The 17,136-nt window shown below is 51.7% G+C and overlaps 6 protein-coding genes across 6 annotated transcripts; 4 read left to right on the top strand and 2 right to left on the bottom strand.

Moving 5' to 3' along the window:
• Positions 1–599: 599 nt before the first annotated feature.
• Positions 600–2,472, top strand: GCG54_00005376 (Pyranose dehydrogenase 1; the record flags this gene model as incomplete). The annotated part of the gene is made up of 2 exons (XM_045405400.1): positions 600–686; positions 745–2,472. 2 exons carry the CDS (start codon positions 600–602, stop codon positions 2,470–2,472), a joined length of 1,815 nt encoding a protein of 604 aa, XP_045256125.1.
• Positions 2,473–2,623: 151 nt separating this feature from the next.
• Positions 2,624–4,369, bottom strand: GCG54_00005375 (putative extracellular serine carboxypeptidase; the record flags this gene model as incomplete). Its single annotated transcript, XM_045405399.1, has 2 exons — positions 2,624–3,062; positions 3,117–4,369. The coding sequence occupies 2 exons, from the start codon at positions 4,367–4,369 to the stop codon at positions 2,624–2,626; spliced, it is 1,692 nt and encodes a 563-aa protein (XP_045256124.1).
• A 1,642-nt stretch (positions 4,370–6,011) lies between these two features.
• On the top strand, positions 6,012–6,353 carry GCG54_00005374 (uncharacterized protein; the record flags this gene model as incomplete). Its single annotated transcript, XM_045405398.1, has 1 exon — positions 6,012–6,353. One exon carries the CDS (start codon positions 6,012–6,014, stop codon positions 6,351–6,353), a length of 342 nt encoding a protein of 113 aa, XP_045256123.1.
• Positions 6,354–10,576: 4,223 nt separating this feature from the next.
• Positions 10,577–13,168, top strand: GCG54_00005373 (Sexual differentiation process protein isp4; the record flags this gene model as incomplete). Its single annotated transcript, XM_045405397.1, has 6 exons — positions 10,577–10,867; positions 10,920–11,863; positions 11,913–12,158; positions 12,212–12,924; positions 12,985–13,031; positions 13,085–13,168. 6 exons carry the CDS (start codon positions 10,577–10,579, stop codon positions 13,166–13,168), a joined length of 2,325 nt encoding a protein of 774 aa, XP_045256122.1.
• Positions 13,169–13,443: 275 nt separating this feature from the next.
• Positions 13,444–14,635, bottom strand: GCG54_00005372 (uncharacterized protein; the record flags this gene model as incomplete). The annotated part of the gene is made up of 3 exons (XM_045405396.1): positions 13,444–13,797; positions 13,851–14,169; positions 14,223–14,635. 3 exons carry the CDS (start codon positions 14,633–14,635, stop codon positions 13,444–13,446), a joined length of 1,086 nt encoding a protein of 361 aa, XP_045256121.1.
• Positions 14,636–15,662: 1,027 nt separating this feature from the next.
• GCG54_00005371 (4-hydroxy-2-oxo-heptane-1 7-dioate aldolase) lies at positions 15,663–16,681 on the top strand (the record flags this gene model as incomplete). The annotated part of the gene is made up of 5 exons (XM_045405395.1): positions 15,663–15,816; positions 15,870–15,962; positions 16,020–16,045; positions 16,102–16,369; positions 16,422–16,681. 5 exons carry the CDS (start codon positions 15,663–15,665, stop codon positions 16,679–16,681), a joined length of 801 nt encoding a protein of 266 aa, XP_045256120.1.
• Positions 16,682–17,136: the final 455 nt, after the last annotated feature.

Genomic DNA, 17,136 nt, shown 5'->3' with positions numbered 1-17,136 from the left:
ACTCAAGGTTGCGAGTGGCGTCCAATATCTCGGCGGTGTTCTCTAGCAATGGAACCTCACCGGACGCCCATCTTCACCCCACTCGGGAGTCAGCCTGACCGTTCAGACTCGGGTTTACCCCCAGGTTGCTCTCCGAGGAGCTGGCCAATCCGTCTGCGTGCTGTAATGCGTCTGCAAGGGCCGGTACTGCGGTTCGTTGGAACCAACCCTGCCTTCATCGGGACCTTTGCCTTGGGATGGGACGATGTGATTGGTCAGACGGCAAATTGAATCGCTTTATCGCGCATCGGCTTGTCATGGCACCCTAGGATCTTTGGTACAAAAGGGTTGACGGAACCTTTTCCGGAGCAACCGTACGAACCTCACCCCCTCCTGTTTACCTGACTCAAGGGCCAATTCAAGCTCGTGTTGGGCAGCTTGAGATCGTCGTCGACACCCTTTCCCGCGACGTTCGTGCCACCCTCTAACCCTCGAAAGGTATGTTCGTCTCATATTCACAGCCTTACGCGTCGCATCAACAGCATGGACTCCCTTGAGTCTAGAACCGCATCATCACAACTCATCTGGCGCACGGATAGCTAATATCAGTCGTAGCCAACATGCTCCCTGCCACTATACTCACGGCCCTGCTAGCGAGCGTCGCGACCGCGGCTCCTAGCAAGCGGGCCTCTGAAGCCTACGACTATGTACGTGTCATGTAGTAAGCTGAAAAGCCAATCTGGACTAAAAGCTGACAATGTGAAGATCATTGTCGGAGGCGGTACCGCGGGCCTGGCCCTCTCAACCCGCCTGAGCCTGGGCCTGCCCAATGCGACAGTCCTTGTCATCGAGGCCGGCGAAGCAGGTCTTGGGGATGAACGCATCGAGATCCCTGGACGCAGAGGCACGACATTCGGTACCAAGTACGACTGGAATTTGACGACCGTGCCCCAAGAAGGGTCCGACGGGCGCGTTTGGGTACAGACGCGAGGCCATGTTCTGGGTGGCAGTTCCGCGCTGAACCTCTTTTCGTACGACAGAGCGTCTGCCCATGAGTACGATGGCTGGGAAGAGCTGGGAAACCCTGGTTGGAACTGGGATTCGATGCGCGCCGCCATGATGAAGTCTGAGAATTTTACTTCGGCCAACACGCAGTATTACACAGGAAGCGAAGGTGTGGGTAATTCGGGCCCGATCAAGGCACTGATAAACCGCCTTATCCCCGAGCACCAAGCTGGTTTGATACCTGTGATGAACAGCCTCGGTATCGAAACCAATCTGGAATCGTTGAACGGCAATTCCTTGGGCGTTCTATACTCGCCTAACAGCATTGAGCCAACTCATTACAACCGGTCTTACAGCGCCAATTCCTATCTTCCTTTGGCTGGAACCAATCACTTCGTCTTGACAGAGTCCAAGGTTGCTAAGGTTAACCTTGAACTTACATCCGACGGAAACCATCAAGCTACCGGTGTTACGCTAGTCGATGGAACTATCCTGACAGCCCGTCGCGAGGTTATTGTTTCAGGCGGCGGCCTCCTCAGCCCTTCAATCTTGGAGAACTCTGGTATCGGTAGCTCTGATGTGCTTTCGGCTGCAGGCATTGAGCAGATCATCGACCTCCCAGGCGTCGGCGAGAACCTCCAAGACCACATCCGAATCCAAAGCTCATACGAGCTCAGCAAGAACTACACCGGATACGATCGCCTAAAGTACGACACTGCGTATGCGGCCGAGCAACTGCAACTGTGGTGGGATGGCAAGACATCCATGTACGGATACTCTGGCAGCGGCTACACGTTCACCAACTGGAACCAGGCTCTCGGCGACGAGGGTGAAGCGGACATGCTTGCGCTTGCCCACGACGCTGTGGGCGCCTCCGATCATCCAGTCGAGCAAAAGAAGCTTCAGTGGCTCAACGATACTACTGTGCCGCAGCTCGAGATTCTTTTTAGCGATGGATACACTGGCGTCAAGGGATATCCCGCACAAGGGACTGCTGGATACGGCAAAGACTATGTTACTCTCATCGCCGCCATCATGCACCCCCTGAGCCGTGGAAACGTCCACATCGACGCCTCCAACCCATTGGGTCCACCTCTTATTGACCCCAAGTATTTATCACACGAGTACGATTTGCAGGCGGCCATCCAAGCCATCAAGAAGTGTCGCCAGGTTGCGCTCACAGAGCCTCTGAGATCAACTTGGATCTCCGAGTATGAACCCGGCTTGAACACCACCACAGATGCCCAGTGGAGGGACTTTGCCCTTAAGACGGCTTTATCGATCTACCATCCCGTTGGCACCTGCGCCATGCTTCCGAAGAAGGATGGTGGAGTTGTTGACCCAAGCCTGAAGGTCTACGGAACGACGAACCTAAGGGTCGTTGACGCAAGCATCATGCCTGTATTGATCTCGGCTCATATCCAGACTGCGGTCTATGGCATCGCCGAGAAAGCCGCTGAGATCATCATTAACGCGGCCACGAAATGAGCTTGACGATGTGAACAATTATGACGACATGCCTCGGATTATGCCGACTCATTATGGATTATGTACCTAATGAATTGAAGTTGGTCATACTATATGCCTCTGTTCCTTCTCCAGTGCGTGACTTCAGGCTCTTGGGACTAACAGTAGGTTGCTACTTGGAACTGTACGTTTCTTTCCACTCCTTGAGCCAAGCCGTTACAAATTCGACCTCGAATGCCTGGGCCTCCTTAACCGGTCCAGGTGGCAAGTCAGCCGTGGTCTCGTTCTTGAACAAACCATTCTCATCCCAGTGATGTACCGCTCCTCCCCCGATAACAAGGTTAGGCTCGGTAATGGTCGACTCCGGCCGAGGCAATCCAATCTTGTTCGGAGTTGCCTGTCTCCACGGATCCGACTCTCCATCAATGATCGCTACGCGAGGGTAGCTGAAGTTGTAGGCACCGTATTTGTTGATGGCTTCTACGTCAGGGAGTGTTGTTACGTTGAACGCCTTGCGGCAGATCTGCGTCGTGTAGTTGAGGTCGATGAGACGTGAGATCAGCGGCAATTGAGTCTCGGGGACACCAGAGCCAGTTTGGAGATATCCCCACCTTGACATCTAACGTTAGCCACCAGATCGCTAGAGGAAAGGTCAATTAACTTACTGCGTGCAGTATTGCCAAGACCATAGTCTCCAAGTTTGGCGGAGATCATCCGCAGAATACGCGTCGTCGTCCCCGGAGCCGAAGCAGTCGTCTTGATCCTGCCCACGGCAGGAGGCAACTGTTGTGAAGTTGACGTAGCCAATGTAGTTCTTGAAGCGTGTCGCCAACTCCTCGACCTCGGACTCATACCCGCCAATGGCGAGCAGTTCTCGGACTGCACCATCCAGACTCTCCGTTCCTGGCCAGTAGACCTCATCGGAAGTCATGTTCGCGCAGTAACGCAGGAAAGCCCTGCTATCAATCGCGGGATCCCAGTTGCGGCCTTGCAGCCCGCTGATTCCTCCATTGATGGTGCTCGCAAAGTCGGCACTGCTCGTCACATTTTCGAGTCCGAATGCAGTCTTGAGAAGGACGATGTCATCTGCAGTGGTATTACCCCGTCGAAGCAAGATGTTGTCAACGACGTGGGTCAGCTTCTGCGTCGTCTCGGCACATCCCTCGGGCGCGTACAGTCGTGCAGCTTCGTAGTACTCCCAGTAGTCTACAACAGCCGCCGTTACACCCGACGACGAGATTGCGCCCCAGAAAACTTCTGGATACAGCTTACGCAAAAAGGCGACGAACGCGCCAGCGTAGGAGCCTCCATACAAAATCCAGGGGGTGTCGGGAGCGGTTAGGCTAATGTTCGCGAGCTTTCCAGGGAACACGACATTCTGTGCAAAGTACGCTGTATCAGCTAAGGCCTGGTCGGTGGTCAAGAACCGCAAATTCTCAGTGCTGAAGTCCGGGGTTGGGACACTGCTGCCGTAGTATCGGTGCTCCAGTATCACGCCGACTCCGTTGGTTGCTTCGGCCAAAATGGCCACAATGCCCTTCTGCAAGAATGCCAATCGACCCAGTCCGCTGGTTTCGCCCGATGCAAGCGCGATCACCGGGCCGCCGGGCTTGTAAAACCGGTCGTCATACCAGTACCGCAGCGGGAACGAAGCGTTTGAGTGCGGCTCGTAGAGCGAATCGTTGTGGAAATGGTCGACTGGTACTGACAAGTTGTAGGCGCGGTAGAGCGTTGTGGGATCCGGCGCTCCAACTGCAGCGTCACTGGCGAGCAATCGGAACACTTCCGGCGCTGCAGACTCAGGTTCCGATTCGCGAGCGATGCTCTTCCGGATCTCCGGAAGACTCAGCTGGGGACCCAGAGCAGCCGAAACTCTGATAAAGCAGAGAAGGCCGGCGGCCAACCATGAAGGAGCCATCATTGACGACGATCTTTGAACGACGAAGATGAGACGAACTTCAGATGAACGCTGGACGCGGCAACAAGCTTCCGACCGGCGGGTGCACCGTTATTTGTGCCATTTGCGCAACCAACGCTCGCTGATCTCTCCCGTGGACTCCGTGGTGTCATACGAGCCTCCAGGGGATCGATTGCGTTTGGCCCTAGCCAATGTTACCTCCCTTATCGAAATGTTTTGTCACGTCAAATACCACCAACCATTTATGTGAACGTAGCGATTTCGACCTTCCCGAAATGCACAAAGCCGTGCACGTTTTGCGGGTAGCCAAGAGGAAACACCTGGCTTTCGACGTCATGGATCCTTCCCTGTGTGACCCCTCATCATAGTCACATCTCGGGAAGTCGGGCGAGATCTGCATTTCGGCAGCTCATGAGGGAGAATGACTTCGACTTGCCGATGAATACTGAATTGCAGCTCGGTTCACACTGAGGCTCCCCAGGTGTGCGATCCACAAGTCCAGTCCGGTCGCCGGCCGGGGGGGGGGCCAAAATATTCGCTCGGCAGCATTCCCCGCTCACGGATCTACAATCGGACTCGGTGCCTTCGGTTGCTGCCGAGACTCCAGCGAATCGTTTATCTCGCTATAATTACCAATTTGAGTATTATTCATAGCTGCGGAATTGCGGCGATTGAGGGCTGGGTGTGACTATGTGGCAACCAGCCTTGGGAATATCAAGAAGTGAGAGATGGCCATCCAAGGCCAATTCACTGCAATGTTTGCTGCAGCTTACTGTGAAGGCCAATATTATGTGACCGCTTCGCAGCCAGTCATTTGAAGATGGAGTGGCGCCGTGAATACCAAAGAATCAATACAAGGGCACATTGCAAAGCCGGTCTTTTCCTCAAGTTCCACTTGCTCAACGTGAAGTGCGGCAAAGCATGGGGACTTGAGTGGGTTTCCGATGTCCTGGTTAGGGAGCCCCCGTGGGGAACCCCGACTTTTCCAACGCATTGCCTGTGATTCTACCAATATTGAACTGATATCAGTTCAGGCACAACTGAGGAAGAATTGTTCACTAAAAATGTAGAGCTGCCGCTTTGGAGATAACAGCCACAATCACAGACCACCGGCCCTGACTCGACATGAGACGACACTCAGCCCCCAAGGCTCGCGGTGGCCCCACTGTGCCACTGGACCGGACACTTCGGTCAACGGAAAGTCCATTGTGTTAATCTATTTGCCTTTGATCAGCAATCCGCCAGCACGGTTCCCTCTCGTCTCATCTCGCCCTACCCGGCAAAAGATGGGTCGGCGAGGCGAACATTGCCAGAACGCTGGCTTAGAATCCGAACTCTATCTCGCTAGTTCGTCTCATCCCAATGTTCTAGATGAAACAGAGCAGAGCTAGTAGTCCAGTCTCTCTCAACTGGCTCCCGACAAATTAACTATTCCATTCATGATAACTCCAAATAGCTATGCGCGGAACTCAAATAGACATGAATGACTCGGAAAAGAGGCCGAGCTGAGCCTCAACTCAAGAAGCTATAAAGCCCTGAACTTATTCGATGTGTTTAAGGGTGCATCCCATCGGCTTCAGCGACATTCACTCACTACCAGATTCAATCGTTTCCCCGAATTAACCTCCCACCACCAATCAAAATGCGTTTCTCTACCCTCGCCGCTGCCGCTCTCGTTTCTGTCGCCTCTGCTGACTTCACCTCCTACTGCTGTGGCAACTCTGCGCCCTTGACAACGGGTGACATTGCCTGGGCTCTGGACCCCAAGAACGGCCGCTCCACCGAGCTGGGTATCGCCGGAGGTGCCAAGTACAACTACAGAGTTGGCATGTGCACGTTTGGCGGCGACACGCCCATGGCTTGCGGCAAGTACACAACCACCGCTCGCACATCTGAGCGTGCCGGCACTCAACTCAAGAACGGCCACCTCTCTTGCGACGATCCTTTGTACATGAAGGCCAACCTCTGGGTCTGCCCGTTCTAGATATCCACACTAAGGACAGGTGAGAGTTGGCCCTTAGCTCTTAGCATAATGATGCTGTCATACTAACGCACATGGTAGAACCCCTCTCAAGGTTCACTTCCTTCCGCTTAGCGCCCAGGCGCTGGCCTGAAGTTGGAACCTTCGGCCCAAGTAATTTGAAACTAGGCTTCAGCAGGAATTTCATTGTATATCTTCACTTGCATGACGGCACCCGTACATTCCCACGAGTCTCGTCTCGATACCCAGAAAATAAAACATTCATATTATATCATTATGAGATCAAGTTATACCTAACTTGTGACAACTCTCTGGCGATGTTCAACCGCGGACATTAGACAGTCTACGTCTCACGAACTTCAAACAGCCCACGGGAATAGAGATGTTCTAGTGTCAGCTCGTAGCTGATCCACGAGCACTACGTTTTCTGTATTTACCCATCCATAGCCCAGCTCTGATTGTTGTGTCTAATACCAAGCCAAACGGATGATCTGCGAGCCCATCATAGAGCTGTGATTGAAGACATTCCCAACATAGATCTTCAAATGTAGTCATCTGAAGTGGCAACTGGTGATCTCTGAAGAATCGCAACTGTGAACTTCTCCCTTCCTCACGCGAGAAATTGAAGCCGATCCAAGTAGCTGTAGTACGACGTAAACGCCGTCGCGAAGGTGTGTGGGCGTGCAGCCTTGTCTAGGCCTGATTGCAAAGTCATCAGGGGCAAGATGTCTCGAGGCCCTGGACGACTTATTGCCGTACACCGCACATGTTGCCTGCTGTGCAATGACTGATACCATTCCTGATTGCTACGCAAACCTGACTATTCGTACATGTTGTAAAGCACGGTCGTCGTCGACACAGTTATCCACCCATGATGCCAGTTAATGGTTCTCAGTCCTGAGAAATCTAGGACAAGTGATCCCAATCTCCGCACTGTCCACGGTTGTTTTGACACCAGGTCCATGGGTTGCCAAAGTGTCTGCAGCGGTACTTAGTTGAAGAGGTCGCATCCGCTGGTTATTTAAGTTAGTTCCCACTCTATGAATTTATTGCAACAGTCTTCTCTCACGTTGGCAGTAAATGGAGGCTCCAGATCCCGTATCACAAGGGCAGCAATCGCGATTCTTGACGCACTCGGCCGAAAAAAACAAAATATTAGCGGGACAAATTTTCAAGTTGCTTGGGAGCTGCGCTTACCTCCAACGCCCTTGTGAAGTTGAGGGTCCTGCGCACTTGCGGTCGCGAAGACCAGAGTCAAGGCGGTTAGAATGGAGAACCTCATTTTGACTGTTGTTGTGATTGGTAACGAAATTGAGAATATTCGTGATACCAAGTAGAACATGCTGGCTGTGAGGGCTTGGTTACCATCTCAAGCTTTATAGTCACCTTTACCAAGGGAAAGGCTTAATGAAGCGTATGCGGAGATCCGGCCGAACCGAAATGAGGACTGACCGTAAAGTTTCCGAGACAATGTCCGGCGTATTGGGCTGTGCAGAAGACGTCATTCTTCATCTGGACTGAGCGAAAGCTATCAATACGGTTTAGGCTTCTCGCCGGGGCCATCGTGGTCTGGGTGTTACAAGCCGGAGGCGTCGATCGTAAAGTTGGAAAAATAAAGACTCCATGTTTGTGCATTCTCCGGTGCTTCCAGATTTCCGCAGGGAAGACAGGCAAACCTAATTATAGTGCGGGCACTTTTCATCGTCAAGAGCATTCAACGGCTTTACGTTTCAGTAGCAGCAATTGACCCGAGACCTTCTTCTACACGCTAGTGACTTGCACCATGCTGCAGTATGTTGTGTGAGAACTGTGGCACGTCGACCTCTCATGGTGGTGTGTTGAGGAGTCGTTAGGTAGCTTTTCTGAGTGCTGTTCGATACTCGAGCTTTTGGTGCCCCATACATGGAAAACTGCATCGACAGAGAAGTTTGAAATGTCTACTGTCTACTTCTCACAGGCTTTATCACACAGCAGGAAGTTCAAAGCTCATATCGGACCGGGCGGCAACCAAACAAGAGCCTGAAAGGGGGTTGCGTGGTTGGCCAGAAGGCTTGCGTTGTCTTCCTGAAGTGGATTTTTCCGCCGATACAGGGAAGCCCCTCGTGTCAGACGCACGCCTATGTGTGGAGGCTTTTGTCCAAAGACACGTCCAAAGTCCAACTGGGATCTCCCCCTAGGATCTACAACTTCGGATCATATGATTTGCATTTATTTCAGGCTCCCGAGACGATCGCATCAGGCATCGTGGTCATCCGAACCCTAGGGTTTGGGACCGTGCTTATAGAATGCTTCGTGTTAAGACCATGACTTGAATATGCGTTGGTACGTGCTTCAACGCCTGATGCCGCGTGTCCGGACTCTGATCTGAGATGGGATCGATATCTGCTGCAACGTATCCAGGGCAATGCCATGCTCAGTAAAAGTTCGAAGCAGACTGTAGATTGATATTCTGATCATTATCTAAACGGCTGAATGCTGAGCGAGTGCTTCGCATATCTCGTTCGCAACAGGCTTTCTCAAGAAGAAAACCGTGACTCGCAATTAACGTTGCCTTCAGTCAAGCTACCCCCTAGCATTAGGTTTTCATCCTGTACCTTGGCTGAGTCAGTAATAACTAGCTGTGCAACTCCGAATACCCTACGCAGCCCCCTTTAACAACCAAGTCCCCTTCTTTACTACCTTCAGAATGAATTAGAGACGGCTTTGCAGTCCTTACACCAACATGATGGATGATATCTTCGCAATTAGCCCCCGATCGTCCATGGAGAGTTATTATTACCTTCATTCCCCAACGTCTATAGTTATGGTACCATACTGATGCTGACATATTCTTAATTTCTTCAGGACATTGGACGTACCCCTCTCCGCTCAACTATCCCGCTGCGCTTAATTGCCTCTTCACAACATGCTGATTTGCGTGGTTTCTGACACTTATTAATCGCTACCAACTTCGTCCCGGCAGCTTCATTGTTGTTCTAAGCGCATGGTAGCTTGATTTGAACGGGAAAAGAAACGCGCGCAGGACGCACAAAAAGGCTGCCAAAATCCGGAAATGGATATTGATGTCCATCACCAACTGCTCCACTACCAATGTTGAGCAATCCTACACCTTTGCCTCGGTCTCTTCGCTTTCCGATGTCTTGAATTTAAGACATAGTCGACAATAATGGGGCGTCATAGAACAAAAAATATATCTATGCGCGCGAAATGGACTTCGGTCGGACACACGGGCGATGCAGATTACTGAACTCAGACGGGTCCATTCATGAAGCCCCGGTCAACTCAGGTTGTTCCAAGGCGCACGAACACGACTTCCAATCGGACCCTCACTCTCGTCATCTGAATCCGCGGCCGCCAATGACAGCCCTTCTAGTGCTGCTTACCGGCACAGCCATTAGCTTCTTTACAAAAGAACCTATGCTGGAAGGATTTTGACGTCAGATTAACCTCTATGGCACTTTTGTTATCGGGGTGTGGCTCATCATTAGAGTATGCCTGTTTGCCGAAGGCATACGCCGTCTCGTTGCGAATGAGCCCATATTCATCTCATTCGGCTTCTCCAATTTGTATGAAAAGATCTGCGCAGAAATGCTTCAATATAAGCCTGTATGGATCAAAGCCGCGTCGTTGCGAGAATGACACCATGAATGGTGAAGCCCTCGCGCCAGACTCTGCCGCGCAGAAACCAATTCCATCCCGGAAAGTGGCTGATTTATCGCAAGCTTCCGACGCTCTCGCCATGCCGGGCCGGCGCGCTAGACAAACGATCCCAGTCGCCTTCCTTATCGAGTGCGAGGATCCCCGCAACGGCAGATAAAGCCAAGAAATTCAATTGGCCAATGCCTGTGAATGACCTGAATGACAGCAGAGAATGGAGGGTCAACCTAGCCAGGACCACGCCGGTTTGCCGGTTATCCCTCTCTATCGCTGGGGAAATTGGGAAACAAACGCATCGCGGCCCTTCAAGAACGCCACCCATCGGCTGTCTCCAGGCTCGGGGTAGTTGATAGGAAAGATAAGATGGAACTTATGCAAGGGTCTAGCGAATTCCATATCCGCGCAGTACGCGTCCGATGGGAAGCGGTCCCGGAGAGTGTGATCCTTCATTAATGCCAACGATGCCGCGCCGGGCGCTACTCGCTTGGCTTTTCTTGGCTGCTGTCTTCTAATTCCCCGATCACACTGCTCGTCGCATTCTGCTCAGAGGCTCTGCAGACGCTTTCACAATGGCGGCCGACATCAGCCATACGCCTCCCACGTACGAGGACCCTGAGAAGTCCGGCGCATTCGACAAACTTGGGCTGAAGACGGCGCACAATGTACACGGCCACGATGTCGAGCTCGAGAACGGACACCTTGCGGAGTTGGAGGTTGACATGGAACATGTTCTCGAGAAAGTAGACGAAGGAAACTATGACGACGATACTTCGCCATTTCCCCAAGTTCGAGCGGTGGTGCCGGAGACGGATGATACCGCCATCCCCGTCAACACCTTTCGCGCCTGGTTTCTCGGTATTGTACGCTGTCTCTGGCAATGAATTGATAAAACACCCGCGCTGATTGAAATAGGTCTTCGTCTTTCTCGGCGCCGGTGTCAACCAGTTCTTCTCGCTCCGATACCCGGGTGTCCACATTGTTTCCCTCGTCGCAGAGCTGTTGGCCTTCCCCATTGGCGTTGCGCTAGCCAAGATCCTACCCATCAACCGATTCAACCCCGATCGCCACTTCAACATCAAGGAGCATGCCCTCGTCACTATCATGTCGAATGTTTCATTCGGCTTCGGTTCGGCAGACGCGACGAACCTGATCCAAGCAGCCAGACTCTATGGCTTCAAGATCCCCGCCGGATTCTCCGTCTTGGTGGTGTTGTGCTGCCAATTGAGTGGATACGCCGTCGCCGGCCTTGCCATTCCCTGGCTCGTCAAGCCCGCTAGTATGATCTGGCCCGGCGTTCTCAGCAACGTTGCTCTTCTCAGTTCGCTGCACTCGAGAGCCAACGCAGCTGCCGATGGCTGGAAAATCACCCGTGTCAAATTCTTTATGATCGTCGGCGGGTGCGCTTTCGTGTGGTACTGGTTTCCAGGCCTGATCTTCACCGGTCTCAGCTATTTCACATGGATCTGCTGGATCGCACCGAACAACTTGGCAGTCAACCAGGTCTTTGGTATGGTCACTGGCATGGGCCTGTTCCCTCTGACCTTCGACTGGTCAATGGTCGCGTACAACACCAACCCGCTGCTGAGTCCTCACTGGGCGGCTCTGAATGTTTTCTTCGGGTTTGCGATATTCTTCTGGGTCGTCACTCCGGCGATCTACTACACGAACACCTGGTTCACTTCGTACATGCCCTTCTGCACGGCGGATGTGTATGACCGGTTCGGCCAGCTGTACAACGTGACGGAGGTTCTGACCAATAATGAGTTTGACCAGCAGAAGTACTCCAGTTATTCGCCACCCTATCTGCCTGCAACCTTCGCCTTCGTTTACGGTCTGTCTTTTGCCTCAATCACTAGGTACGTTGAAGCAGTTGTGCGTAGCAGGTCTTTTGCTAATAGATAACAGTGTCTTGTCTCATGTTTACTTCTTCCACTGGGATGAGATTACGCGGGCTATGAAGGGCACTCTGAAGCTCGACATCCACGCACGTCTCATGCAGTCATACAAGACCGTCAAGTGGTGGTGGTGGGCTGTCATTCTGCTTGTGGTCTTTGGCATGAGCATCGGAACTGCTGTTGGCTTCGACACTGGTCTGCCTTGGTGGGGTATCATCCTCGGCTTTGTGATCCCAGCTGTCTACATGATCCCTTGGTGAGTTTAATACCCTCAGTCAAATCGTCCGTGATACGAGCTAAACCCTTCAGCGGTATGATCCAGGGCGTTACAAACGTCGACGCGAATCAATTGAATGTCTTGTCCGAATTCATCGGAGGCTACATGTTCCAGGGCAAGCCGATTGCGAACATTCTCTTCAAGATCCTTAGCACCGATGTTGTTGGCCAGGGACTGTACTTCGCCCAAGACATGAAGCTTGGACACTATCTCAAGATTCCCCCTAGAACCCTTTTCTTCGCCCAAGGTCTCGCCACAATCCTTGGCGCCCTGACTCAGACTGGAGTCACCTTGTGGATGTTGGGTAACGTTGATGGTATTTGCGAAGAGGATCAGCCCAACGGCTTTTCTTGCCCCAATGGTCGCACCGTCTTCTCGTCTTCAGTCATTTGGGGTCTCGTTGGGCCCGCTCGTCTTTACTCCGTGGGAGCCATCTACTCCGGCCTTCTGCACTTCTTCTGGATCGGACTTATCCTCCCACCCATCACCTACTTCATCTGGAAGAGGACAAAGTCCGATTTCATTCGCAAGATCAACTGGCCTCTGATCTTCGTTGGAACGTACAACGTGCCCCCTGCCACAGGTATCAACTACTCCTCGTGGTACATCGTCAACTTGGTCTTCAACAAGATCATTTATCGCAAGTTCTACGCTTGGTGGACAAAGTACAACTACGTTCTTGCTGCCGCCTTGGACACTGGTCTGGCGATCAGCGGAATTGTGATCTTCTTTGCTGTCACCTACGGTAAGCTTGTTGCTGGTTGTCAAGTATTTTCCGGAAAATTGCTAATCCAGTTATTTCCAGGTCCAAATGTCAGTTTCCCAGATTGGTGGGGAAACACTGTCTGGCAGGTCCGTAACCAAACACCTCCTTTCACCAAGAATAGCAGCTGACTTGAATGCAGAACACCGCTGATGGGCAGGGACTACCCTGGTTACAAATGCCTGATGTAGGATATTTTGGACCTGCGAACGGAACTTGGTCGTAGTAGAGAGGACCATTACTTCTGTCAAGTCTACCAGAAAAGCGTATCTAGTTGCAACATCTGATAGATGACGTTTAAGTCAAGCCTTCTCATAGTCATGGTTTTGCAATCTCTTTCGAGACACCAATGTGGTTATGACGTCTATTGCTACCGCTAAATTGAAGGAGAACTCCACACAGTACAATTTAGAAGCTAAGTGTTACTCCAGCTGGACACACATATCTTGCTCCTAGCCCATCACCTTTATGCTAGCTCTGATCACCAACATCTCCAATGATTCAATCATCGAGCGCATATACCTCGTCAAGGGTACCCTGCAGAAGCTTGATCTGATCTTCCAGGAAAGACCTCATTTCCGTAATGTTAAAAGGGCGGCGAGCGACCTCCCGCCCACGCTCTTCCTTCCTCTTAGCCCGAATTCGTTCCTCCAAAATCTCCAGCCGATAGTCAGTGAACTGAGTGTACAGGTCCGACAGAACACTGGTAGTGCGTACGCCGGCTAGTGTGGTCTCGTCCTTAATGAAAGGAGACTTCGCGCGGAAAGAGGTAACCATGGATATGCGCTCGCGACCCCCAAAGGCCTTCAGCGCCTGGTGCTCAATGTAGCGCCCTTGCATGACGACCGCAGTTCCCTATGAAAACGTCAGAAACACGTTCAAGTCGAAATTTCGAAGGTCAGCCATACCATGGCCGGTCCGCGGACCTTCTTGATCGTTCCATCCTGAAGCCTGAGAGCGGTTTCGCCGCCCACCATGTCAGAGCAGTCGGAAAGCATGGTCACGACGACGAAGGGATAGCTATCATAATGCCACGCAACGGCAGAGAGCGTATCGTCGTCAGATGACCTCCAGTTCTGGACGCTGTTCTCGTTCTCGTCATTGATGGAAACATTGACGTTGCCGATATCAACGTCAACAGCGGGGATAAGCTCGACGCCCGCAATTTCAGAGATTTTGGCGAGGACCTCCGGGGATTTCCAGGCGTCGTAGATGAACGGGGCTCGGCTGCCGCCTTCTTAGCATATATCGCAACACCTGGGTACCTCGGCTCGACTTACTCATGGCCCATCCCGCGAATCATGTTCTTGATGAAGGAAGACTGGTATCGACAGTCCTTGAGACATTTATCACTGAAAGCCTCGGCTCTCATTTGCTTGATAGCCCCTTCGGTGAATAAGGGGAACGGTTCACAGACGGCCGTGGGTGCGATTCCGTGGCCATCGAGGCCGATCTCCTTCATTGAGTAGATCTTTGACGGCGGCTGGTAGTTAAGGTGCTTTTTGGGATCGAATGGCTCATACTTGGTTGCCTTGGCTTCGTCGATGAGGATTTGGGGAATTGGTTCCTTAGGACGAGTGATTCTCTTGGTTGAAGGGGCGACGACCTTTGGTGCGTCCGGGGACTTAGCAGGGATTGATGCGAAACTCGTGATGGCCGAGGTCGTCTCGATTGATGATAGTGCAGATGGCATTGCAACTAGATTGCTGGTTATCCTGAAGTTGATAGTTGGGAGGCGCCGCCGACAGCTTGGGTAGATGTAGTGCCAGAATCTGAGTTGCGTGATTGATGCTACCGAGCGGACATGAAAGACACGATACTGTTAGTTATATAATTCAAGCTCCGTGCACCGACATTCTCATACGACCGATAACATCGCCAAGCTCGGATCTCATTTGGAGAGAAGAGTACACCAGTCAAGTCGAAAACGTTGCCACAATCCATCAGTCGCAGTTTAATCGGATCCCAAAATTGATGTGACACCTGCACCCCCGAGACGCGCATTCAAAGGTATCAGTTCTGGCGATCACATTGCACCCGATCACCGTCAAAGAATGTACAACTTCCTCTTACTGTAACCGCGCAGCCAACCGGCGAGTGACCGACACATCACGAAGGCGGAAGAATGGTTCAGAATTGAAGCCGACCCCTGTCCCGCGAATCAATAGACATGCCGATGAGATAGCCCCTGGTCGGAGGCACTACGGATGAACCTAGCCGCCTGAGCCGGAGGGGTATCTGTCACGCGGAGGGACAGGTGTCTGTCCACTTGCTATCTAGTGGGTGCAACCGAGTGCGCGGAGTACTCAGTCGTTCTCAACTTGGGATCAGGCGCATGAACTGATTCGAAGGATGTCTCCGTATCTTGGAACTTGTGGAATTATCCTACAGTAATTCGAGGGAATGACGATGAACCTTAGAGCTAGTTTGTCGCTCGGATCCAGCGCGGGAGTTCATGAACACATTTCGGAAGTCTTGCCGAAGCCGGTCAAGTCATCCCGCCTTGTGAGTGGGAGCCAGGACTAGTCTCTAGAAGTGCCAACATTATATTTTCATCACATATGTTCTCACATTTAAGAGATGAAATGACTTACTTTACATGTTATGTACATATTCTCAAATGTTGCTGAAATCATTGTGTTGACTCTGGGGAATTGTTTTATTACTTATACGGCACGTGTTGTTATTCTGCTTAGTTGCCTGCTCAACACATCATCATCATGCAGTCATCCAATCGACTGAGGATGTGCTTCGACAAAGGCCAGTCATCATTTGGTGGCTGGCAAATGTTGCCAGGAGCAAATATCTCAAGAATGCTAGCAAGAACAGGCGTTGATTGGGTGCTCGTCGATTGTGAGCATGGAAACATCGATGGTCAGAAACGTGATGTGAGCCAATCAATTGCTACGATGCTGATGATATGATAGATGGCGCTATGCATGACGCAGTTCCCGCCATTGCCGCTCTGGGAGTTTCTCCAGTTGTGAGGTTGGCGGACTTGCAAGGATGGATGGTCAAGCGTGAGGCACCCGGCAACCTATTTGCCATTTGAAGTTGCCATGCTGAATCCTCAAAAGGAGCACTAGACAGCGGTGCGCACGCTGTAAGCTGATGTGGATATGATGAATAGTCTGATGCTCGTTGCTAATTCTCTTGTAGATCCTGGTGCCACTGATACGAACCGTCGAGGAAGCAAAGCAACTTGTCCGCGAGGCCAAGTTTCCGCCTCAAGGAATAAGGGGATTTGGATCTCTCATTGCCCTGGAGAGATTCAACCCAAACCCTACACTAACCGAATACCTTCATCAAGCTAACGATGCCCTCTTGACAATAATCCAGATCGAAACTCGGGAAGCATACGACAATGTTGAGGGCATTGCGGGTGTCGATGGAATTGATGCGTTGTTCATCGGGCCCTTTGATTTAGGTATCGCTCCCCAAAGTTGATGTTCTGCAAGTTCTGACTTCTTTATCTGAAGGAAACAATATCGGCCACCCAGTTCAGGACGGGGTCATGCCACCAGAGGTGGAGGACGCGTTAGATCGGATCCTGACGGCGGCGCATAACGCCGGCAAGAAGTGCGGTATCTACTGCAAGGATGGAGCACAAGCAAAACACTTCGCAAGCCAGGGCTATGATATGGTCACTGCCGTGACTGATTACACGGCGCTCCAACGGGTAGCGAATGAAGAGGTTGGGATTGCCAAGGGAGCTGCGAAGCCAAAGGGAGTCTTTTAGGGGAGGACTGTACCATCTAAACCCAGAAATGGAAACAAGTCTGCAGTAACGTACTATGCACCTTTTTGTTCCCTTCGAGAATGCTCTGTCAATCGTCATCGTTCTCACAAACCCATCTCACCGGATGTTTAACGGATTATTGATCGGGTTCTCGAAAATCTAGCCAGTGGATCCAATCACTATCGTTGGTGGCTCTGTTGATTGGGCTTCACACTTGGCCAAGAGACAGGATATTCGGCACGCCTCCAATAAGTACCGTCGAATCAAATAGTGGATAAGGTTTCTGCCAAGTCCATCGAAGCTGCAGAGTCCTTTTGGTGTCGTACTGTTCCACGATCGATGCTACAATTCGTTGTGGGGACGGGGTTTGGAAAAAGCAAAGTCCAATGTCCAGACCGACACAGCAGACTGGAATCATCCGTTTGGAATGCCACCAAAGGAATCGAAAGGATTTG

This window comes from Colletotrichum gloeosporioides (genome assembly GCF_011800055.1).
Source record: "Colletotrichum gloeosporioides strain Lc1 chromosome Unknown consensus_120, whole genome shotgun sequence".
Lineage (NCBI taxonomy): Eukaryota > Fungi > Ascomycota > Sordariomycetes > Glomerellales > Glomerellaceae > Colletotrichum > Colletotrichum gloeosporioides.
Note: the sequence above shows the minus strand (reverse complement) of the source record. Positions and strands in the feature narration are given on the sequence as shown.